Here is a 25,514-nt window from a genome sequence, read left to right on the forward strand (position 1 = left end):
CTCACCTGGCTCTCCCATGGGGGGCTCGCCCATTCCATCCATATCCCTCTTCAGTGTTCCCACGTCCAACCTCAGGCCCCCAGAGGGCTGAGCCCTCTGGACTCAGGTCACTTAGACCAGGCTGTGCATAGTGGCTACTGGCATTGTCCTCTCCAGGATGCCTGGGTCTCCACGGGGATCCAGCTGTATGCGTGGACTTCCAGCCTGGCGGATCCATCCTCTTGGCACCAGCCCAGCCGCTCCAAGGGGGCAGGTGCTGCAGGGATCAGAGGGGAAGAGGTGGCTCTGCAGCCCTGAGCCGCGGCCCTTCTCCCCTCCTCCAGGGCACTGTCCCCTCCTGGAGGGTGGGTCTGCGCTGGCTTCCACCTGTGGAGTGAGGGAAGAATGAACCAGCCACGTGAGAAAACCGAATCTCCTGCCTCTGATGCAAGGGGTGTCTGGAGCACATCAAGCTGCTCAGGTACACAGGCCCCTGTGGCAGCTCTAACAGGCTGGCGGCTCTAGCTCAGTGCCGGGAAGACAGGGCCAGCAGCCCGCCCTGCCCTCCCCTGGACCCCTCTGCAAGGCACAGCCCTGTGCCAGCAGGTTGTGACCTCACATCTCACGCACACCAGGCTGGCCTCCTCCACTGTTTGGTGGCCTCTGCTCAAGGACATCTGAGGGGTGAGGTCTGAGGGGAAGAGAGCCTGCTGCATCCTGAGGCCCTTCCACGCCCCTAAGCAAACTGACTAGCTGGTGGGAGTCCCGATCCCAGCCAACCGGGCTCTGAGCCGGCGTGGAGGCCAGCATCCCAGCTCCCTCTCAAGCCTGTAGGCTTGGCTATAGGACTTTCAAATACATATCTCACTGTAGCTGAGCTCCATCTATGAAGGCAGTGGGCATGAGATGAGCGCAAGCCACAGGGAGTAGTTCAAGGCCCCTCGGGCTGGGAGAGGAGGTGCCATGGGAGGGGCACCATGGAGCTAAAACTGGACCTACTGCTGCTTCAGAGAATGGTGGTGGAAGGGCCGGGTGGACCCCATGACCACGGTGGGACGGCCACCTGCCATAGGCCTCATGCACACACACACAGGCCAGGCCTGAACGCTTTCACCAGGCAGCACAGAGGCCACAAACTGAGACAAGACCCAACACCAATGACCTTCCTCCTGGCTCACTGGGAACAGTCCTGGGTGACACCTGTTGTCCCCATGCTGAGTCTGCCGTAGTGTTCCTCTCGACTTGCCACAGTTTAATGGAGGCTGATGTAGACCTGCCGTAAAGGAGGTGGGACAGGCTGGGAGCGCTCCCCGGGTATCCAGCCTCGCCACACCTGCACTGGGTGGGGTGAGAATGTCTAGGCACGTGAGCACCCACGGGATGCAGTGGTGAGTCCTTACCTGTGCCGGGGCTGGACGGGGAGACACTGGAGCTGTATGCGTGGACTGCCTTTCCACCAGCCCTTTCCCTGGTCAGTGGCACCCTCCTGGGGACAGCACGAGCTCCCCGCCAGACGTGGAATGCAGGCAGACCTGAGCAGCCGAGGTGGGCCTCCTCCCCGACGCAGGTGGCGCTGGGAGAAGAGTCCAGCGCTGCTGCTCCTGCCAGCCACCCAGGCCTGAGCCTCTTGTGCCTTCGAGGTTCAAGAGCCAGTGGGAAAAGCAGGAGCTGCAAGCCCCGCTTAGGAGGCGCCCCCTCTGTCGTCAGGAGCCGGGAGGCAGGACTTGGGCACGTGGGTGGTGGGATCCTGCAGCTGGTCATCGTAATGTCTGCTCTGTGCTGTCATTTTTCAATGAACCCTTCTGGCAACAAGGGGTTTAACAAAACAAGAGTGAGCACGCACCGTGAAACCACACTTATCTCAGCTTTCCCTTTTTTGAGAAATGTTAATGATGACGCCATAATGTACGCAGAACGGACCTCTGTGCTCCTCCCACGCCACACGAGCCACAGCAATGCCCTTGACCACGGGAGGAGAGGAAGCAATCTGCCCAAGCGGCCAGAGCATCTGCCAGAGGCCAGCAGGAGCGTAGCAGCTACCTGAACCCGGGACGACCCCAGGGTAAATGACCCCACCGCACTTCCCTCGGTCCTGTTCTCATCGTGGCCAAGTTTCCTGATACACGATCTGGAGATAAGTGACAGCTGCTTGTGGATGGCACCCCTGGTTAAAAGATGCCAGTTCTGGGCAGAATTGGGCATGGCAGTGGGTTACAATGCGGTTCCTGTTTCCATCTGTTCCAGGCCAAGTGAGGCATTTGGAAATTCATTCTGTTGCCGGGTTCAGAATACCTCTCAATATTGCAAATGCTGTCAGAAATTCACTGAAAAAGTTCAACATTAACGATAAAAGTATTTGCTTTTTGCCAGGCATGGCGGCACACGCCTGTAATTCCAGCAGCTAAGCCAGCCTCAGCAACAGTGAGGTGCTAAGCAACTCGGTGAAACTTCGTCTCTAAATAAAATACAAAATATGGCTGTGGGTGTGGCTCAGTGGTTGAGTGTCCTGAGCTCAATCCCTGCCCGCCCCCCAAAAAAGTACTTGCTTTTTTAATAATACACTACAAATGCTGGTAGATCTTAGCTCCTTGGCAGAGGGACATTCTCATTAGATTCTTTTTTTTTCAGTTTTATTTGTTTTTATTGTTATGTGGTGCCAGAGATCGAACCCAGTGCCTCACACATGCTAGGCGAGTGCTCTACACTGAGCCACAGCCCCGGCCCTCTCATTAGATTTTTTTTTTTTAAAGCAACTGAACAGGCGTCCTGAGAAGAAATGTACTTTACATTGTCTGATGGGCACACAGAAGTCATAGCTGCACCCAGAGGGACAGAAAGTGGAAACGAGGATGTAAGAGGGCGGAGAAGGCAGTGAGCAACCTGAAATAACAGTGGGACTCCTCCCAAGAAGCACCGTGCGTCAGGGACAGTTGACCTTCCTTCATTTCACAAATATTAATTGACCAATTATTTGTAACAGACACTGTTAGGCTCTGAGGACTTGATGGTAAACAAGTCGGACAAGGTCCCCCACTTCTGAGGAGTTTGAATCCTCGTGCAGAATGCCAGCGATTAAGTAAACAAGATCCTCACAGACGGGGCAGGCACAGATCGCGGGCAACCTTGGCGAGGCAGTGATGGCACTGCCAAGCTATTTAGTGCATATTGTATGTTTGAGGCATACAACAGGCACTCAATAGCGTATTAGGATAGGACTCAAATGCAAAGTCAGAAAAGAGGCACAATCAGCCCACCAGAGTGCACAGCCTGGGGTTCTTGTGGGGGTCCCCAGCCGCAGTGCTTCTCTCCCTGGCCAAAGGGTGAGCGCAGTCTCTGTGGACCAGTCATCTACTTCATGGTCATGGGCCTCAGTGATTGGACCAGGTATGGGCACATGACCCAAACTGGGCCCATCTTCATCCCACCCACTGCACTCCCAGTCACAGCTGATTCTGGAATTTTCCTACTTAAAGTTTCCAGGATTCCCTTCTTTTTGGTTGTGAGGCCGCAAGGATTTCAGGAGGCAGAAGAGCCTGCCGCTGGGATTCTAGTCTAAGAAGGAAGACAGGCACAGAGAAGCCGAGGAGAGGAGAGATGGAGAGATTGCCTCCTTAATCCAGCCACCCTGGAGGCAACCGCACCCTGTCATCAGAAGTTTGGTTATCTGAGCCAACCTGCACACACCCATTATTTGACTGAGGTCAGTGAGACAGGAAGGACAAGGAATGCTTCAACCATGACAGATAAAGAAACTGAGGCTCAGACAGGTGGAACTATTGCTCAAGAGCACTTAACTAATTGAGGGTGAAGTCAAGCAGAAGCAACCAAACCTCTGAACCACCTAGATGAGCGCTCTTGACCCATCCACTGCCACAGAGAGCATGGCTCCTGTCCCCAGGTGGGCCATGTCCCCCAAAGCCACCCTTCGGTCTGGATTCTGAGGGAGACCATGGTGTCTACTCAGATGAGAACCACTCGGGGCCCAGGGGCAGAATCTCTCCTCTGGAAACTTGCACTCACAAAGTCCAGTGCGGGACTGGAGCAAAATGGAACGAAATTACATGCCATCATCATTTCTCCTTCCTCTGAAAATGTCCACTCCATCTGCAGCGTCACCACCTCCCCGTCACTCAACGGCCATCTACCATCAAATGCATAAGTCCCGATTCGTGGACCACTAACACCTTACCCTTACAGTCACTCACACCATCACCTGTAAAATATCCTCCAGAGAACCCAGCAGCTTCCTGTCCATCCTGTCAGATTCTGTAACCAAAAGGGTGAGGTGTGGAGGTGGTTGGCAGCACCCGCGTTTTTGAAATGAGAAGCAAGGGAACCTTTGTGTGTGCGTTCTAAGGCCACTTCCTGCTCCCATATGCTAAGAGCGTGGCTCGCAGCCATGGTTCTCAGGCACCTGGGCCAGACCAAGAACTGGGACGTGGGTTTTCTAAGCCTGACCCAGGCCTCCAATATGATGAAACTATGTTATGCAGGCCCCATCATTCCCGAAGTGTCTCCCAGGAGGTTTTCCTTCCTGTGGGCTTCAGATTTCCAGTAAAATCTGGAAATGCCACTTCCACTGACCCTCAAAGCAGAAGAAGAGACACGGCTGAAGCTGCCTAGAGCCTCTGTGTAAGCCACCCTTCCCATTTTCTTCTTCATATACCTCTGGGTTTATCTTGAAATAGGTTTAGGCTAGACAGGTCAACAAAGGCTTTGGAACTTTTGCAGCAAAAGGACAGAGCTGTCAGTGAAAGCTGGGCAACACCACCCAAGATTCTGCACTAACATAGGCAGCAGCCACAGTCCCCAGGACAACAGGGGCCCTGGGCACATGCAGAAGGAATGCAGCATTTATAGTTGGCAGGCTCATGGAGTAATCTCTGCACAGGGGCCTGGGCCTGCAAACGCCTCCTGTGTCCCTGTCATTCCACTGTGGGCCATTCCTAGTTCTCAGCCTCTCCCCTGATTGCAGTCAAGGCTACAGAAAACCATGCCACAAGATTCCAGTTCATGCCACATGTATGCAGGCACCTCATCTTAAGCCTGTGCCAAGTGTCCTGTTCTCTGATGTCACACAGTGGGTCTTCAGGACCCACACATGAACACAGAATGCTCTGTGTGTAACCCAGCTAATGGGAGATAGGAGCCGGTGGCCAACTGCTTCTCCCATTTATGTCTGGGGGGGAACAATCCTGAGACAGAGCTCCATAGATCCTCTGCAGGACCCAGGTGATCAAGCATTGGTCACCTACAATGGTGGACAACCTGGTCCCACACCTCAGAGTGGCTTTCCCTTTGGGTCTCGCTCCTGCTCTCTGGGGTCACCTCCCAAAGACACATAGCTCCATCTTTGTTTCCCCACATACCCACATAACAAACTATCCTAAAATTGAGACATTTCAAACAACCATCCTATTGTGCAGTTGAGGCAGACCATCTGAAAACGAGGGTAGTCTGTCTCTGCTCTATGTGGCAGAGAGTGAGTCTGCTGACCAGGGCCTTGATTCTCCCCCAGGGGCCTCTGCAGGTGGCTGCTTGGGCTTCCTCACAGCATGGCAGCTGGGTTCCAGCAGGAGACGGAAGGGTCCCTTTACAGGCCTCACTTCAAGTGCTTTCCATTCACAAAGGCAGCATCAGGCTGCCCCAGAACCCAGGGGGCAGGAGAGTAGGCGTGGCTCTCGGCACAGGAGTGACATCGCGCTTCAGTATCTTTAATCCATCATGATTAACTGAATGAATGAATCGATTAATGAACAGTCAGCTGTTAATTAACCCACAGGAGCCCTCTCCCCATTCAGCTGCTGCCACTAGGCCTGAACTCTGGGAATAAGATATTACTTGGATGATTTGTTTGAGACTAGAAGGTTTTTTGATCTCAGAGTCTTCAAATGTTCAAGCTGAAGGGACCCGAGAGGCGCAGTAATCCCTTTAGTCACCTCATAGTACAGCTGGAGACAAGGAAGGGCAGGAAGGGGCTGTCTGAGGGCACCATCCTGGCCGTTGGCAGGGTAGGCACCAGCCCACGGCTCCCCTCCTGCCGCCCGCCTCCTCCACCCAGGGATGATGAAGGAGAGTGACCCGTGGAGACCTGCCGGCCCAGAGCCTTTCCATCTCTGCTCCTAGGAAGGCTGCTGTCCCTACTCTCAGGAGCTCAGGGGGACCCTGTGAGTGAGCCAAGGGTGTCGGTGAGGGAAGGTGCTCAGACCAGGGACTCACCAGCCCCCGCCATGCAGCCCGACCTGCTCTTCCATGATCCAAAGGTGACCCAGTTGCCACTCATGGCCACCCAGCCCTGAGGGTCACGTGGTCCACCCCTACAATGACAGCAGGCTACCTCCACACTTCATGAACACTCAAGAAACCTCTAGAATGTGCAAGGCAGAGAGGGAAATATGAAATAATACGATAAGCCCAATCTCTAGCTCGTATTGAGTACCCACCAAGCCAGGCGCTTCAGAGCACATCCTCATGGTACTCAGGAAGTGGTTCAGGGGAGCTGGCAATTCAGCTCTGGTTCCCAAGCAAAGTGTCACCTGCTGGGACCAAACACAGGCCCATCATCCACTCCTCTCCCTAAAGCACGAAGGGACTGCCCCTCCAGGAGAGGAGGTCTAGAGGTGAGGCCACGGCACCTTCCATTCCGTCAGCAAGGAGCTAGTCCCAGACACCCAGAGGCTGAAGAGGCAGGACTCAGGACCACAGCAGGGCAAGTAGGGCTGGCCTTGGCTCAGGAGGCCCAGGAGAGGCTGGGTGGGGAGGCCCCCTGAGGCGGCCAAGCCAGAGGCTGAGCCAGGGCTCCCGGGTGGAGACGTGGCTGGTCGTTGGTGCGTGGTCCTCTGGGGCTGGCTGTGGGATCTAGTGGGGGCAGAATTGCTGTGTGGAAGGGCCTGGGGGGCACTCCTGCACTCCAGGTTCCAAAAGGGGACCGAGGGGGTCTGTCTTGCTAGCCTTGAGTTTCCTGATGTGGCTGTTTCCTCAGGTGCCATGTGTCCTGCACCAAGCCTGTCCCTTGACCATCACATCCTGCCTAGTCACAGTCCTACTGCACAGAGGGTACACACAGGACAGTTCCCCCAAAGACCCTGGGGCAGCATCTCTAGCCAGACACCAGGGTCTCTGCCCCTCCTGCTCAGGAAGAGAGACTTCCGCCTGAGCAAGACGGCGCACGTCGGGCCTGGCAGCCCCAGGCCCAGGCTGCTTCCCAGCACTGTGGGGCAGCCGGGCCAAGCTGCTGACTCACCCTGTAGCCCTCAGACGACTCACTTCCCTCCTGGCACCCGGCATGGAATTGAAAGTGGGCATCCCTGTGTCCCTGGCCACCAGATCTGGGGCTGGACTACCAGAAGGGCCTTTCCAAGCAGGGCTGACTGGCTGGTGGTAACAGAGGGGAGGGGGCCAGGGGAGCAGGGAACAAGTGATTTGGAAAATTATACTCAGTGAAAGAATGTTGCACTCAGAAAGTGGGAACTGCCTGCTTAACTTCACAGTCCACACCACTGACAGTCTCCAGGGGACAGAAAGTCACAGCAGTGTCCTGGGGTGGCTATGCCACTGGAGAGGGACACAGCTCAGGATCACAGTGGACCCCGGGCAGGACCACATGAATCACTGTGTGGTAGATGAAGGGTGTCCTCGTTTTGGACACCTGGGGTTTCTCCAGCAAACTGACATCTGGTGACATAGGAAGCTGAAAAGGGCCTTGCAGAAGGACCACAGTGGGAGGTCCAGCCACCACCACAAGGCACACGGTGACACAGAAGGACAGTCAGGCCACCACCACAAGGCACGCGGTGACACAGAAGGACAGTCAAGCCACATGCTCACTCTTCTAAAACATAAGTTTATGAAACAATTTAATCCCAATATTCTAAAAGAAATTTAAAATGAATGTTGTAAATATCTATGTGTATTTATTTCCCCCAATACATATGTATCATGGAGAAAGTTCTAGAAGCCACACAATTAAACATTAATAGGAGGTGTCCTTGCAAGGATCTCCTCTCCCTCCCTTTCGCTTTCTTTCTCTTGCCGTGTCTCTGTAGGTCCAGGTTTTCCACATGTACTTATATAATACATTTAAAATAAAGTAAACAAAGAGTTTGTAATTGGGCCTGGGGGAGAACTCAGAACTTAGCACCCTATTGCCAACACCGTAGGGTGGTGGATCCTAACAGTGATCATTAGTGTCCCCCTAGGATCTGTTCCCAGGGTCAACAGACAGCAAGCTTCTGGGCCAAACGAGGCCCACACTCTCTTCCTCACCGCGCTCTGGCGAGGACAGTGTTACAACTCATTCTCAGCATGGGGGACAGACATAGCCTGGGGAATGGCAGGGATCCCAGGCAGAATTAAAGTTTTCCAGAATCATGGAGGGGCAATGATATTAGGAATTTATTCTCACCGCTGACCATCTCTCGAGCTATTCCTGCTGCTTCTGATTATGACCATAACCTGAACCCTCTGGCCTAGGGCAGAGGAGCAGCACTGGGCCCAGAGAAAGGAAGCCACTGGTCTAAGATTAGTCCTGAGCAGCAGCGTGCACAGAGTCCATGCTGGAGCCCAGAGCAGCCGTCCAGTCCTCCAGCAGGGTGATCAGACACCTACCATGGCCTGCCATAGGACAGGCCCCATGGAACCAAGATCAATAAGATGCCTTATTCAGATAAACACGTTCCCAGACTAGTGGGAGGAGAGAGACTTAAACCCAGAGAGATTACATCATCATACTAATAAATGCCTTGTGAGAATACTGTGGGACTACACAGAAAATGGGGTCCCAGTCAGACTGGGGCAGGGACTGTGAGAGGGTGAGCTTGAGGGGGCATGTATGAGCTGGGTCCTGGGACATCATAGGAATCCACCCAGTGAGGATGTGCAAAGGCCCTGGGTCATGGGGAAATGCCCGATTTGCTGTGGAAACCGAGTTACGTGAGGAGAGTTTGGCCAAGTTAGTTGGGATTGGATCTAAAGAGCCTCGACAGTGTCTCTGAGGAGTGTGAGTTTCATTTTGTTGACACCATGGGGTAAGCAAAAACTGCCTTTTCTGCTCTGTGGACCTGACTTTCTGGCTGGAGAGGCAGTGGAGAGGCCCGGGTGATGGGTAGCCGGGAGTGACTGGGTGAGGGCCGGAGGGCTGGGGGAGGTGGGGACGGCATCCAGGAACCCGGAGGGCCCGGAGGTCCTACCCACAGGACCCAGGCTCCAGCCACGGCAGGCCCTGCCTGGCAGGGAGTGCGCTCCTGGTGCCAGGGTCATGTGAGGATGCGCAGGCTGGGCTCAGATGACAGAGGCCTCTTGCTCCATCCTGCAGCCCGACTCCCGGGTGGGGAGGTGGATCAGGCGATGTGGGCAAGGTGGGGCAGAGCTCTGGGGGTGGGGCTGGGGCTGCTGACGCATGGGAATGGGGCCAGGCCAGGTGTCCGGGGGCCTCATGTGCAGCCTGGTGACAGAAGGTTGGGCGGCAGCCCAGGGCAGTGGGGGCAGGAGGGGTGCGACCATGGGAGGTGCGCGGGCACGGATGCAGCCGCAGCTCCAGCCCAGCCGTGCACGGCTCCTAAGCCTCACCTGGCCATGGCTCTGCCCTGGTACCCCCAGACTCCACCTCCTAGAGACCACCCCCCTCGCTGAGGCAGAGAGGAGGGGGTCTCTCCACAACTCCTCACTCCATTTTCAGGGCTCACTGAACCAGGATTCTGTCTCCTCATTTACCAAGGCCCAGAGAGGGGATGTGACTGGCCCCAGGTCACACAGGGTACCAGTGGCTGAGCCGGCTGGAAGAGCATTTGATGAGAAGGCCTGGCCCTGTTTTCCTTCCTTTGCTGGCTTCTCCGCACTCAGGGGGCCCCAGGCAGCTTGGTGGCACTGTGCCACTAGCCCCATCTTGCTGTGGGAATTCCCCACCTTCCTCTCGCCGCCCACCGACTGCTGAGGGCCTGCGGCTCAGCCCTGTCAGCAGAGGCTCCACCTCCATTCCCAGAGCAGCCCAGGAGGGAGCTCTCCTGCAGTGCAGGGCGAGGGGCAGGTCGTGTGGTCTGCTCGGGGTGTGTGGGTCTGGTCTCCCACCGACCGGCCGTGAGGACCAGCGACCAAGCCTGTGGTCGCTCTGGGATGCTGTCTGTCCCCCCAGCCAGTGCCGCGCCCTCTCCTGGCCTCCTACCCGCCACAGCGTCAGCCTTGCCCTGTGGAAGGCACAGCCACACCTGGGCCAGGGGGCCTGCTGGGCACCTGGAGCGTCAGACGTGGTGATGCTCTCACTGAGGACAGATGGCGTCCCTGAGGCTGGCCCCCGCAACGTGCCCACTGATACCTGCCGATGGGGAAGCCAATGTGACCCCGCGGCCCGAGCGCATCAGTAAATGGCTCCTGGCAAACCTTTCATGACCCAGGCTGGCGCCCCGTGAGGGCGGGTGGGGGCAGCTCTGAGTGGGGGAGGAGTGGACCCCTGGGTTGGAGGCGCCACCCCAGCCAGCCGGCCCTGGAGAGGGTCCTGCGGGAGGGAACCAGCCGGAAGCCCCATGTCCTGGTGGTACTGGCCTGTGAACAGCCCCTGCCTTCTAGGGGCCTGTCCTTATTAAGAGGAGGGTGTCAGTGGCTCTGAGCAGCACGGCCCCCTCCGTCTGCAGCTGTGCACAGCCACCGTCCTGCGGTCAGCCTGGACCCTTGGGGCGGGGGACAGCAGCAGGCCACAAAACCAAAGGAGAATTTTCCCCATGGGAAGCGGAGAGGGGGGCTGAGGGGGTCCGTCCAGCCACCTGCAGGGAGGGAGCTGAGCCGCCCTGGGAACAGCCCCAGCCTGCTGCCCCCGACAGCACCCAGTCCAGCTTCCAGATTCGAGGGAGGGAGGGGCCCTCAGCTCCCATGTGAATGAAGCTCAGAGAGGGGCAGCAGCTCCGCCCGCCACAGCTGTCAGAGGAGGTGAGGTGGGATGGGAGCCCGTGGGTGCCCACCTGCCTCCAAAGCCCACGACCCCGTCTCCCGGAATGTCCCTCTGAGAGGCCGGAGAGCACAGGGAGCCGGTGGGAAGAGGCAGATCCATGGACCAACTGGGAACAGGTGACCATTTCCCAGGCCGAATGGCCGCAGGGCTGTGACAAACACAAAGGGTGGCCATCCGTACATCGTTGAAGGTGGTGGACGGTGGCGGGGGCTGGCTTCTGCTCCCGGAGACTTGGAAGGCGGGCCCGAGCCAGGCGGAGCCCCCGGCCTGGAGTGCTCTGGGACCTCTGGGCGTGCAGGCCGCGTTTCCTGTGGCTGCCTCAGGCGGGCGGGGAGGAAGGCGCAGCCTGGGCAGCTAATCTGGAGAAGTGATTTTCCTCCTCGGCCAGCCCTTCCCTGGGCAGGGCTCCGTGGCAGGCGTGAAGGTGGCCCACCAGGGCTCCGCAGGGAGGGGCCGGCTTATCAGGCAGGAAACACTGGGCTCCGGCCACATCCTCCCGCTCCTGGTCACAGCAGCTCCCATGGGCAGGAAAAGGCTCAGCAGCAGACGGCTCCTGGCCCTCCCGGCCCCTCCTGCGCTGGCCCTGCGTTCCACCCTCCCCCACTGTAGGGGCACGGGGCAGGGCCTGTGCCCAGCTCTGCCCTGCGCTGGGGGCCCTGGCTTCTGGGTGCCTTTCCCAATCCTGCTTCCTGGTTACTGCAAGGGGGGGGGGGGCACATGGATGGCAAAAATACAACCAAGGGTCACTGGTGCCAGGGCGTCAAGGTTGGGAGACACCACTGCTCCCCTGGCCTGCGTCCAAGGTGGGCCTGAGGTACCCAATGGGACTCGGCTGCTTGGAGTGCTGCTCGGAGTGCTGCTCCCAACCTTGGTCCTGAGCCACCCACACAAGCTGGACTTCAAGAGGCTCAAGAAAACACTTCTTGGGAAGCACCTAAGACTTGGAGTCCCGTCTCCCTCCATCGGCACCTCCAGGCTCCTTCTTTCCACTCCCCCTCCCCGTGCCTGAGCCCAACTCTGCCCACAGCCATCAGGCGAGTCCCCTGAGGCAGCTGAGCTTGCAAAGAGGGCATCCATGGGCACCTCTCTCCACAGCGCTGACCCCAGCCCCAGCCCTGAGGGGATCTGCCCCACACCCACCAACATCCCCACCCACAACCCTGCACAGTGACTGGCGGCTCGCTCTGAGCAGCAAAGCCTTTTGCCATTCTGAACTTCCATTTCCTTTTTCAACAAATCTGAAGGTTGGCAGGGTGATTCCTTCCACCTCAGCCAGTCAGGGCTTCTTTGTTTTCACAGTTATAGAGCTGGGAGGAGAATCACTTGGTTCCAAGCCACACATTCTATTCAATAAAAATGTGACCAGCACACATCATAATCCCAGCAGCTCAGGAGGCTGAGACAGGAGGATGGCGAGTTCAAAGCTAGCCTCAGCAAGCGAGGCACTAAGCAGTTCAGTGAGACCCTGTCTCTCAATAAAATACAAAATAGGGCTGGGGATGTGGCTCAGTGGTTGAGTGCCCCTGAGTTTAATCCCTGGTACCAAAGACAGAGAGAGAGAGAGAGAGAGAGAGAGAGAGAGAGACCGACCATAGCCTGCCCTCCTTCCCTGAGGATTCAACTAATCACAGATGGATTTTCCACATTTGGTGGGAAAATGGTACAATGCTGCCAGGGTATCCTGAGTTAGGCCCAGGCCCGGAGTCTGCACTGAACATGCATGGGCTGTGGTCTTGTCATTATTCCTCCAGTGACAGTTTAACAACTATTGACATAGCAGTTGTGTTGTATTAGGTATTTTAAGTCATCTAGACACAATTTAAAATATATGGAGGATGTACATAGGTTCTATGCAGATCCTGGGCCATTTTATAAAAGGGACTTCAGCATCCAGGGATCTGGGGCCACAGGGGTCCTGGAAGCAACCATCCCAGGATGTCACGAGGGGACGGTGCTCTGTGTACATTAGGACGCCTCTGGCTGGACTGAGGAGGTGGCGGGCAAGCACCTCCCTCTTGCTCTCTTGAGTGTCTTGAGATGGGCACACATTCCCCAACCTGCCAGGCTCGGAGGTGTGGGGTTGGTAGGGAAAGGAAGAAAGGAAAAGAAAGTCCTCCAACTCCCTGGGGTTGGGACGAGGAACCTCAAGATGCTCTGGGCTTCTCCAGGGTGAAGAGATGCAGTCGGGAACCCTCAGACGCCTTGGCCACTTGCCCTCAGCACAGCCTTGAGCCTTGGATGTCCCAGTCTTATCACAGTCTCTTCATGGGCACCTCGAGGACCCAGTGGCCAGGCTCCCCGAGGGCCCTGGAGGCTGCAAAGACCATTCATGCTCAGGGAGCAGCTCCTTCTAGGAGCGATCTTTCCAGGTGTTAAGGTCCTCCATTTATCTCAGCCCCGTTGCCGCAGTGCCCTGGGGACGGGTGGAGACGAGTGACCTAGGGAAGGCAGGGCTGAGGAAAGCTTAAATCTGACCCAACACTGTGGACCTGGAGAAAGGAATACACCCAATGCCACTCTGGAATGGAAGAGCCCACCCTGGGGAAGCCCTGCCTTGTCCCCTCCCTCCTGCTCCCCGTATCCACACAGCGTCCTGAGTCTGGAGGAGACCCCTTCCAGCCCCCAACATGGTCCCCAAAGGGGGAGGAGGGGACCACCGGCTAAGACGGGGCACTTGGCTCTAAGTAGACTGAAAAGGGAAAGATTTAGATGAGGCAGAAGAAAGGAGTTTCTGATGATGGAATCCGTTAGAGCAGCTTGCAGACAGAAAGATCCCTCCTCCTGGGGAATTCAGAAATTGAACAAAAACCCATCTGCCAAGAATGAAGAGGCTGTCCTTCACAGAGGAAGAGAATGGCCTAGAAAGCGACCCCAATGGTCTCTTCCAATCCCAGCTCACTGCTGAAGAGGGAGAGTAGCACAGACCCTCCACAAGGTCCTTTCCCCTACAGTCAGCCCATCCTGAGCCACTGAACAATGCCTCCAGGGTCTCTGCTCTAGTGCAGCCCCAGGCCTAGCAGAACTTGAAGTTGCCTGAAGAAATCCACAATAGACAAGAGCCCTTCTGCACGTGTGCATGAAGCTTTGCAGTTTTTGAAAGACCCATGAATCACTAACTACCTCCTCAGGGGAGAAATCAGATGCAGGGATCTATCCAAGCCCCCACCAAACTCCAGTGATAGGTAAGGCCTGTACCCTGATGTTGTCCCTTCCAGATGCTGTCCCCAAGACAGACAGAGAGCTCCTCGGAGCCTGCAGTGGCTGGAGAAGCCACTGGCTGTCCTGCTGATTGACAGGGTGATCCCTCCCACACGGGGAGTTGGTACTAGGACTCTAGGTAAGAGTCACTTTCACAGGTGTCCTGCTGCAAGTGGCCCTCACAGGCCAGGCACCAAGGCAGGTGCATCCTCCTCGGTGGGATTTGGGAAAAGGTCACCCTTGATGGCCCAGGGAAAGGCACACAGAGCAGGTGAGTCCTGGAGCAGAAAAGGGCACTGAGAAGGGGAGGCTTTCAGCCCTGGTCCAGCTTAGTCAGAAGCAAATGGCCTTCAGCAACTCGAGTCCTTCCCAGCAAGAGCGAGGTAGTTCACCCTGGGGACGGGATGGTCCTTTTGTGCCTTGGCCACCAGTTGAGACCCCCTGGGAAAGCTGAGTGCACTGGGAAAAGGTTGTCAACATGCTGATGTGCTTGGGCCCAGGGTTGCCCCATCTGGAACCCAGCCAGGGACACAAACCAGGAAAAGGCCACTGCACGGTGACTTATAATTGCAAGAAAAAAAAAAACCATTCAGGTACCCAATAGCCAGAGAGTGGTCAAGTTGAATAAGCTACATCAATTCACCAAAGTACCCTGTGGTCACCACAAAGGGAGAATATAAATAGAGACATCGCCATGGTAAACTTTCATCCTAGGACATGGAGTGGATCAAATGTGGCATTAATGTCCACACTCCAGCTGCAGCGCTGTGATTGTGAGCGTGTGGATGTGGGACACGAGCCCAGCATTACAAAAACGAGTGGGTAATTTTTCTTTTTCAAAAAAAAAATTCACATTGTTTTTTCAAGTAGAAAGAAAATAATTTTTGCAGAAAAATAAAATTTAATGACAAATAAAATGTTAATTTATTATTAATGAATAAAAATATCTATCATAAAAGACTCATGCAAATGTATAGATAGTCAAAAAAATTAGATCAACAGACTAGGGGTGCAGCTCAGTGGTAGAGCATGTGCTGAGCATGCACACTGCCTGGTTCTGATCCCTAGCATCAAAAACAAACAAAAAGTCAAGTCAGGATGGGCACGGTGCCATATGCCTATAATCTGTGCGGCTCAGGAGGCTGAGGGAGGAGGATGGCGAGTTCAAAGCCAGCCCCAGCAAAAGCAAGGACCTAAGCAATTCAGTGAGACCCCGTCTCTAAATAAAATATGGCTCAGTGTTTGAGTGCCACTGAGTTCAATCCCCAGTACCAAAAAGAAAAAAGAAAAAAAAAAAAGAACAGCAGTGTGTCCAAAAATTACCAATAATATCTCTGAAGTTGTGGACAAAAGATTACTTATTCTTTGTTTTATGTTATTTTTCCTAAACTTTCTCCAAAGAGTATGTCTATATTGAGAATTAAAATACAGATACATAGATACAGAGATAGGGGATGGATGGATGGATGAATGGATGGATGGATGGATGTGGGGTACATGAGTGGATGGATGGATGGACAGATGAAGAAAGAAAAAGAGAGAAAAGGAGGGAGGAGGGAAAGAAAAGGAAGGAAAGAAGATGGTTGGATAGATGGATGGAAGGATGGTTGATAGATATGTCTCCTTTCCTCCCTCCCTCCCTCCCTCCCTCCCTCCCTTCCTTCCTTCCTTCCTTCCTTCCTTCCTTCCTTCCTTCCTTCCTTCCTTCCCTCCTTCCTTCCATCCCTTCTTCACTGGAATGAAACCAGGAGCACAGCTTCAGCCACCCCAGACCCTGCCCAGAGCCTGTGAAGGACGCAGACAAAGGCCCAGAGAGATGGGAGGTGAATTGGGGGCCCAGAAAGGTTCAGGTCTTCACCAGCAAGCGGAACCAGAACACCCATGGGACTCTCAGGGGCTCATTCATTGGTTCGTTCACTGACTTGTGGAGCAGCTGTTGGGGCTCCTTGGCTGGGAGGGTGCACAGGCTGGATGATCCCAACGCTGGACAGTCACTGCAGTCACCAAGGAGCACCCAAGTCCTGTGGGAGCTCAGGGAAGAGAGTGGCAGGCCACTGCCAGGCAGGGTGGGAGATGTCTAAGACTCACTTGGGCAGTAGGCAGGGTGTCATCAGACAGAATGGGAATAAGGGTCACTGGGTCAGGAAGCAGCATTGGAGCAGATGCTAAAGTAAGGAAAAGAGGCGCATCTGCAGAGGCCAGCAGGCTTCCTTGTGATGAGATGCACTAGGGGGATCTATGCCAAACTTCTGGAAAGAAGAGGGTCAGCCATGGGAGCCAGTCATATGGGGACCAAACCAGGTATTACCATCCTGAAGCCTGTATAGGACTTAAAAGAAAAAACAAAAAAAGTATCTTTCTTTTTGCAAAGTTTATAAAAACAAGTTGCACAGGTGAGTCTCCAGAGGGGAGCCTCTTCACCTTGAGAAGAGTCCACCTCTGCACCGTGTGCTGTGGGGAACCTGCAATTGCCGAGAGTCTTAAGGTAAGGAGTGACACGGTGCCATCTGCATTTTAGAAAAATAGCATCACTGTGCATTGCCATTAGATCTCATCAGCCAAAGCAAAACAGTGCTCTGGTCACCAGAGGCACACCCTCCTGGGGTATGCAGCAGGGGCAGCTGAAAGTCTCAGAGACCCTGGCTTCTGAGCACCCACTGTCTGCCCACTTCCTGCCCTCTCAGGAGGCAGGGATGACGCCCACCCAACGGTGTGTCCTGGAATGCAATGTGTCATTTGGCAGTGCCAAGCCAGCACTCCAGGCAGCCAATCAACCCACAGAATGCCACCGTCAGCCAGCTGCAGTGATGGGCCTTCAGTTTCATCTTAGCCCCCAATTTCCTCTTAGTTCTTTCTCTGGGCTGAGATAGGTAGAGACTGGATAGCATATCATCCCATGCCCTGGTGAAGTGCTCAAATAAAGGCACCAAGCCTTCAGCTTGAAGGCTCTTTAGTTAAAATGCTGCCAACTAACATATGCAATGGACACTGCAAACCTGAGGAGCACAGGGAGCCTCACACCAGCTCCCACCCTGGGCCTCGGTGTCCCTGGCTGTGCCACGGGGTGGGTAGATGACAAGCCCCACCTGGGGCTGTGGATGAGAAATAGCCTATAAAACTTTCTGCAAAGCTCTGTACACCTATAAAGTGCTATTAAAGTAATGACTATAGCTTATGATCAAAACCGAAGGATGAACAGGGGCCCATTGGGCCCTCCCAAGACCCACTCCTTGGCCCAGGGGGCCTGGGAAAGCACAAGGCTACCCTTGACTCAAACAAGTCTCAACTGCTTTGCCATGGAGAGAGGCCAGGCAGAGGTGACCTGCACGGGCTGAGTAATCATCAGTGTTCCCAGGTACTTTTTGGCTGCAAGTGTAGCCCTAACCTCACTAAGTGCCACACCATGTGCCGAGCTCCCGGCCTCTCCACAGCGTGCCATGAGTCTCCAAGAGCCCAGGGCGAGTTGCTATGCAGCACCCACAAACACAGAGGCCAGGACAAGTGAGGTGTTCTTCAAGATTATTTCATAAAGAAGAAAATAGTGTGGGAGTCTCAAGTAAGCACATAATTGGAGAAAACTCACTTTCTATCTTCAGGTGGCCCAAAAAGTGCGGAAAGTCCTCACAAGGAGAAAACTCTCCTTCCTGTGGGCTGTGAATTGATATTTGCTGTCAGTGTCACTGATAGAGCCACCGTTACCAGTGTGTGAATTAGGATTTCTCCCTCTGGTATGATTTATAAAATAAAATAAACCACTCTGACAAGATACCAATTTTAAAAATAAAACGTTGATGCAGAAAACATTTTGAGACCCAGGCCTCACTCAAAACCTTGATCTTTTTGCAAACCTGTATTTCAAATGACAGAAGGGTCACGGTACAAAAATGTTTATTTAAATTAAATATTTTCAACAAATCAATATTCCAACTGTTGCAAGCATGCATGGTTCTTATAAAAAGTGGAACAGTTGAGCTTCATGTCTGTGGTGCTATTTTACAAGATTATCAATACATATTCTCGACTGGACTCCAGTCAATCATATCACCAATGATTTACTATTTATTACCAAATGGCATATACAGTAACAATGTAAAGATTAACCTTATTTTATAAGTGATTTTACAAGAAGACGTCTCAGGAGAAACATAGGTCAACAATACAAAATATAAGGTGAAATAATAGAAGAATATAGAAAACACACTTCACACAGGCAATATGCTGCTGTCAGAAGAGAGCACGTGTCTGTCAGCTGACTGTTGGGTTTGTTCCTTCAAAGGAGGTTTGGGGAGGGTGGGGATATTGGGGTGGCCAGGGCTCAGAAACACTTTCAGTCACAGTGAGTTTCTGGTTTGGGACGTGAACCTCAGGAAGGTGCATCAAGGAAGCTGCTCCAGAAATCAGCTGAGGAGGTCCTGACTGGCGTGTGAAGCAAACCAGTCCCTCATGGCCAGAGGAATCACACCTGGGCTTTTAAGTCAGGGCTCTTTGAGTTAGGAACCAATTCAGGGTGCAGGAAGAAACAGGAAGAGAGAAAGAAAAGCCAGGAAAGAGAGAGAGGGAGCCGAGAGAGTGGGAAGTCATGTCCAGAGGGGAAAGTGTGCTGAAATCCTGCTCAAGAAATCAACACGTCAGATGCACTGCTTTGTTACAACACTCTTTTAGGTCCCTGGCTCTCTGGGTCACTCAGAGCCAACAGTGGGCGGAAGTTGCCATTGCTGAGAATGTTGGATTGAGGCTGCACGTGTGTGTCTAGGAGCATGCATGGGTGAGCCTCTCAGACTGTACCCGCTCTTGAAGTGTGTGTAATAAAAAAGAAGAATTTATCTAAAACATATATTTTTTAAAAAGTTTGAATTCAGTCTCATTTCCAGTGATGCAGTTAACCATCCTGGTTAATTTCCCAAGTCAGGATGAGTGTCTGTCAAATTGGAAGACCCTTTGGGAATTCTAGGGCGAGGGAGGAAGGGAGCACAGAAAGCAGAAGGCCTGTGTCCTTAGGCTGGGCGCATGAAGCGCTCCCCAGGCTGCACGTTAATGGGCTCATCAATGAGAAGCTCCCTGCTTTCCTTTTGTGAGCCTGGAGAAAGCCCTGACTCAGAGGGACTCGCTATTGCGTCCATCCTTCACTCTGCAGGGGGCAGAGCAGAGGGAAGAGAAGGGGGGCAGGCTTGGGTTTCACTTTGCAGCAGAACCAAGACAGGACCTTAGGGCCAGGGTCCAGACCCAGGGCTCTTCTCACCCTCATTTGGAGCATCCAGAGATCAGGCTGTGTCAAAACAGAAGAGGGTCTGGTGCCGCCTGAATTCCCATCACTGGTTGTAAAGGGGGGGACAGGAAGAGAGGGCAGGGAAAATCCTACTGGGAGACAGTCTTGGCAACTGGAGGCCATGCTCCTGGGATGTAGCCAAGGACGCTCATTTGAAGGAACAGAAGAGGCACTGGACCAGCAGAGCCTGCCTCCTGGCAGCCGAGGGTCCAGGAGGAAAGCCAGCGGCACTGCGTGGTCTCTGCTCCACTCAGCGCACGGGAAGGACAGGGTGGCCAGGGCTGGCCCAGACTCCTTGCCTCTGACTCTAGGACACACTGTAGCTGTTGTAGTAAGTGGCAGTCGCATCAGCCAGGACAGAGATGAGGCTGGTCTCTGTGGGGCCGGATGGGGTCACCTGGGAGAGTGGGCCATGGCCACTGAGGGTGCCAGCCCCAGCAGCAGAGTCTGGGTGACCAGGAGTGTTCAAATACTGGTCGAACTCATTGCGATCCATGTCCCCTAGAAGTTCCACCTGGCTCAGTTGATCCAGAGCATCGAAGCCAGGGGGCTCGGGAGGTGGGGAGAGCTGGCCCAGGTGGGCCTGGAGGTTGGAGTGGAGAGGGTGGTAGGTGGCAGGAGAGTAATAGGCAGGAGATGGCGGGCAGCCAGATACAGTGGACATCATAGAGACCCCCGGGGTCTGGCCAAGGGTCAGAGATCCCAGGGGGTGGCTGCAGTGGAGGGGGCTGGGGGCCAACTCCGGGGAGTAAGGGGGCCCTGGCAGGTGGGGCAGGTGGTGGGGGTGGGCGTGCTCCTCCTGGCAGGGGGAGGAGAAGAAGGTCTGCTCCGGCTCCAGCACGTCCAGGGGAGACATCTCCGGGGGCGTGGGCAGCCCATACGGATACGTGTCCACGCTGCCAGCGGCCCCGCCACCAGCTGGGCCCTCGTGGTAGCAGCCCCGGAGGCCGGGCAGGGCAGCGCCCGGGGAGTACTCACCCCTGCCCTCCTTCTCCCCCAGCGCCCCGAGGCCGCCGCTCTTCTCCGGCAGCGCGTTCTGGTCTCGCGAGAGCGAGCTCAGGAGGAAGCCGGGGTCCACGCGCTTGCAGAGGCGCTTGGCCTGCTTCTTCCTGCGGGGCCGGTACTTGTAGTTGGGGTAGTCCTGCATGTGCTGCAGCCGCAGCCGCTCCGCCTCGTCCACGTAGGGCCTCTTCTGCGACAGCGTCAGTGCCTTCCACGACTTTCCTGCTCGCACAAGCCAGAGAGGGCCACGCTCAGCGACTGCGCTACTGGCCTGCGGGTGCACCTGCTCGGCTCGCGCCTTCCCTTCTCCCCGCACACGCACCCCGCTCACTCACGCCCTCCTCCCTCACGCCACCTCCTTCTCTCGGCCTCACAGCCTCTTCCTAGCCCAGATCCCGCATAGAGAAGCCCAACGAAGCCCTCCTGCCTGAACCCTGCACAGCCACGTCACGGGAACGCGCACAAAGACCATGCCTCTCCTCCAAGATCAAACAGATGACCTGACAACTAGAAACTGGGATCAGATGTCCGCGACAGGGGGAAAAAAAGATCTAACAACCACTATGACATTTATTGGGGGATATTTTTCCTCCTTAAGAGTCGATTCTAATATTTTTTGCATTTTGATGAAAATTCCCGGTCTCTTATGACATAAATGTCACAGCCCATATGTGAGGGAACCCAGGCTCAGTCAATAGTTTCACAGATGCAGATAAAGTCCAAGGTCTCACTTAGGTGAACACATGGCACTTCTTTACCTCTGAAGGTCCAACAGGACTCTGCTGTATGAAGACCTGAGCATGGCCAGAATGCTAGCATCTGTAGGCAACCCCAGAACACAGAAGACAGCCTCCCAGCCACCCCTAACTCCCCCAGGGCTCTCACTACAGTAAAAATACTATGTGTACCCAACTTAAAACTGTAGTACCCAAACACTCTGCACTGCCCAACACAGAGCTCTCTCTTTAAGAAACATCCCCCTCACATAACCCACTTATGCTAAAATGCTGCCTGAACTTGTTCCATTTGTTGTTCCTTGTCTGTTGTTTTGCAAGTCACTTTGCGTCTCTTCTCCATTTCTCAATGTACATTGTACACCCCTCTGGCTCCAACCTTTTCTGAGGGTCTCTTCTAGACCCCTTGGATCCATTCCTCTAGGGTTAGGTCAGAATTCTACAACTTTAACATGTTCCCCCACGACTCTAATGTATTCTAAAGTTTGAGACCCATTAGCTGAGAGGTCAAGGCCTCTGGCTAAGCCCTGTAAGGAAAGGGACCTCATCTTTCACCAGGCACAGTCAGCACAGGGTCAACTGCAGAGTCATGTGAATGGTAATCACCAGTGCCCAGATTGGCTGGCTCTATGGGCCAGGCCCTCAAAGATTTTAGGCTGGGGACTAAGGGTTCAAGGAGGGCAATTATTAAAGGGGTTCTCCCCCTTGGGTGAAAGTTTATAACTGTTACAGGGAATTGTTAATTGCCATAATTAGCTATCACTTTAAAAAGTGACTTGAAGAGTGTTATGAATTCAAGATTCAGATCTACCCATTGGTTTCCAGCCTGCAGCTAAGACCACAAAGCTCTTGCAAGAGGCCCATTGGTCCAGACACAATGTACACTGTATGATCTGAATATAAAATGTGACTCTAGTATCTAAATGTACTTGGATGTTGTGATATTAACAAAATACAGATTTGTTTTTAAATGCTACCAAGTATCTAATTGTCTTGATGCACTTTCTCATTCATAATACACTGAAAATACTAGTGTAACCAGGTGATATTTTGAAGTTTGGAAGGCCTGTATTGGAAAAAGTTGAAACTCACATTCAGGTCAGAAAAGGAAGGGCTGCGAAAGACCATAGGGTGGAAATAGCTCATCCTGCTGCCCCTGGTTAACAGGTGCACAAAGTCCCTATTTTAGAAAGCAACACTGTGTGGGTTTCCCTCACCCAGTTACACAGGCTGTGACGCTAAACAGGAAGAAATTAGTGTCTTTCCTGCAAAATGAACTGTAACCTCTTGGAGTCTAGGTGCCAATCTAGACAGAGATCAGCTCACAGGAGGACTTCACCTCCTGAGTCCCTTTGCTTGACCCTTCCAGGGAGCAGGCTGTCTCAATTTGTAGGGCAGGTCTCCCTAGCCTTTCCTCTCCTTCCATCTCTGCCTGCACCTGCAACAGAAACCTGGGTACAACTAGAGGCTTCCTGTTGTGCTTGGTCAATAGGACCCACAGGAGAAAAAAAATGCTTTCATTTATTTAAAAATATTTTAAAATCTGAAGAAAATATAAACTTTTAGGTGGAAGAAAAAATATTATTGTATATATTAGCATATTTTTTATTTATGCTAACAGTACAAAATATACATTTTGCTATCTTGTACAGAGGAAAGTGCACGGGAAGGCACCAGCCCACCAACACAATGTGGGCACATCTATACCACAAGACCAGCGGGTGGGCGAGGGGCTCCTGGAACCCAGCATTCCCCCAGCTGCTTCTCTGGGTCTCTAACTTGCGGAGTGCTGAGTTTTGCTGGCCTGCAGCTTTAGCCAGCATAAATCGGGGAGTCAGTCTTCATCCATGGTTCTGCCAAAGGAAGGAGCCCTGTGCTCATACGGAAAAAGGAAGGGCTACATTCCCGGTGGGTGGGGTCGGGTGACCACTCATGTCCCTTCTCACAGGGCCTGGCGCACGCTGTGAGCACAATGTACTTTGAAACACTTTCATTGGTTAAAATGAATAAAAACCAAGTCAAAGGGCAAAGAGATCTGAGTAAGGCAGAGTTGGAAAGTGTTCAGCTTTAGGCATAGGAGAGAACATGAACCCCAGCGCCAACTCAGGTTTGTTCTGAAATGCTCACTCCCTCTTGATACCCTCACGTCCTGATATCCCCACTCTCTGCCTCAGGCTTGGTCCGTCCCAGGCCCCAGCCTCTGCGGTGGCAGCATCTCAGCAAGAAAATGTAGGGCTCCAGAACAGACCCTTACTAGCTGCCCTAACCATCTGCATCAAGTTACCTACACTCCTAAGCCAGAAAGAGTAATGAATCAATTCTATTTAGGTAGACTATTTTCCCTGCTATTTAATAATTAAGTTAATGCAAAGATTCGTCCCGCGAGGCCTTCCTTTACGTATATTCGTTTTAGCTTTATCTGTGAGGATCTCCTTCTGATTGTCCCAGTCCTACAGTGCAGGGAATGATGGATCTTCCCGCTTCAGTCTTCCCAGCAAAGGCCGGTTCCACCCAGCCTCGACGTTTCCGTTCTGGCTCTCTCTGTCTAAGTGCGCGGGTCCCTGTCGTCAGATTGCCCGGGCTTGGCCACTGCTGTGTCGCTCCCGCCCAATGGGGCCCCTCTCTAGGCTCCAGTCCCGAGGAGGGGCTTCCCCGGAAACCTGGGCTCGTTGCATGGTTTCGCTTTGGACCTCGCTGGCCAAGATGTCCAGGCTCTGATTCCCGGCACTGCACGCACCCACGCTCGCACAGATGCCCAACCTCGCCCTCACAGCTAGCGCTGAGTCCCCACCCGTCGGGTGGTACCCACCCTCCACGAGCCCGCACCGGCTAGACTCAGGTCCGCCGCGCCCCTGGCCCGCTGACCTCCGGGTGTGCCCAGACCGCCGCGGGGCCTCAGGATCACTCACCCAGCATCTTGCTGAGCTCGGCGTTGTGCAGGTCCGGGTTCTGCACCGCCAGTCGTTTCCTTTCGTCCTTGGCCCATACCATGAAGGCGTTCATGGGTCGCCGGATACGGCTTTCCGAGCCCTTGTCCCCCGGGGGGCGGGGGGCTGCTGGCGGCGACAGACCATCAGACAGCTCAGCTTCCAGGGCGGGACACTCGAGCCCCTCGGGCCACGGGTAGGCTCCCAGCAGAGAGGCCATGGCCGCACCGGGGTTGCTTGACTTCGCCTTGCCGGGCCTGCGCTGACCTGGCCCTCGATCGGGTCGGGGCGTCCAACTTGGCCGGCAGCCTCGGCCCGGCCCCTTATTTATCAGCTTCGGACGGCCGGGTCCTCCAATGACTCTCGAAGGCGGCGCGGCCCCTCCCTCGGTGGCAGCGTAGCCCCCTCCCTGCGTCCCCGGCGGCCGCCGCGTCCCGGCCCCGACCTGCCGGGACGGGTGTGGAGGAGGGAGGACCTCTCCCGCGCCCGCCTCCGGCCCGCCCCTCGGCCTCCTAGGCCCGCCTGGGGATCCTCGCCCCTCCCACTCCAGGCCGCAGGTGCCGCGGAGCGGCCAGGCGGGCGCAGCAGGCGATCACCGCAGCTGGGCTCCCGAGAGAGGTCTGGTCCAGCCCTCAATCCCAACGGACCGCGGCCTCAGAGGGCCGAACTCCACCAACTCCGCCCGCAACGGAAAACCGAACCCAAACAGCTTTCACTAGGATCGTCCGGGCGCGGGAGACGCTGACCATGAAGCCCCCCGACCCCCAGATCAGCCAGTGAGCCGTTCTTCAGCTTTTCTAAAATGACCGGGCTTTCAGCCACCTCTCGCCAGTGAGCTTGGGCCGCCGCAGACGCTGGCCTGGGCTGGGCTGGTGGGTGCACCGGGTCTCGCACTTTGTGCAGTGACCTCGGAAGCCTCCCCACGCTGCCCATGCCCGCTAGCTCTCGGGCGGGCATATCTGTAGCCGGTTCTCTGCCATCTGATTTTTTCTCTTCTTATGCCCCACCTCAACCCCAACCTGGTCTCGGGGTGCCAGTCTCCAGCTCCCTCGCCTCTTCCTTCGCGGAATTCCGTTCTTGTATTTTTCCCGACTGAGTGCAGTTGGTCCCGCATGATGCGTCCCCTACCCTTCGGTGTAATCCCTGAGCTCCCCTGTTCCCCACATCCCTTTCCTCCCAGGGTAGAAGGGTTGCGCGTTGGAGCCCATGGCGGTCTCTCTCTGGAAAGGGCCACTAATCTCATGTCACCCTGCTGGATTTGATAGGGCCATTCCCACACTTACACCAGCGCTGGCACACAGTAGGCATTCAAGAACTGCTGGATAAGCGAATGAATAAATGAGTGAGCAAATATGGCTTAGACACACCTTACTGCATAAAAAACCAGGGCAGGCTGAACTAGATCCTGGAATTCAACCCACAAATGTTTACGGAGCACCACCCCTGTGCTGAATCTGCAGAGGTGACCC

At 54.6% G+C, this 25,514-nt stretch overlaps 1 protein-coding gene across 1 annotated transcript; it reads right to left on the reverse strand.

Moving 5' to 3' along the window:
- Nucleotides 1-17,998: 17,998 nt before the first annotated feature.
- SOX7 (SRY-box transcription factor 7) lies at nt 17,999-24,478 on the reverse strand. Its single transcript, XM_081269908.1, has 2 exons — nt 24,028-24,478; nt 17,999-20,606 (listed from the first exon to the last, which is right to left on the reverse strand). Exons 1-2 carry the CDS (start codon nt 24,263-24,265, stop codon nt 19,690-19,692), a joined length of 1,155 nt encoding a protein of 384 aa, XP_081126034.1. The 5' UTR covers nt 24,266-24,478; the 3' UTR covers nt 17,999-19,689.
- Between the last annotated feature and the right edge of the window lie 1,036 nt (nt 24,479-25,514).

This window comes from Spermophilus citellus (assembly GCF_964194105.1).
Source record: "Spermophilus citellus genome assembly, chromosome: 16".
Taxonomy (NCBI): domain Eukaryota; kingdom Metazoa; phylum Chordata; class Mammalia; order Rodentia; family Sciuridae; genus Spermophilus; species Spermophilus citellus.

Coding starts and splice junctions, on each gene's coding strand:
- SOX7 (XM_081269908.1), bottom strand. CDS start 24,265: ATGGCCTCTCTGCTGGGAGCCTACCCGTGGCCCGAGGGGCTCGAGTGT. Junction 20,607..24,027: donor CGAGCTCAGCAAGATGCTGG/GTGAGTGATCCT, acceptor TTGTGCGAGCAG/GAAAGTCGTGGAAGGCACTG.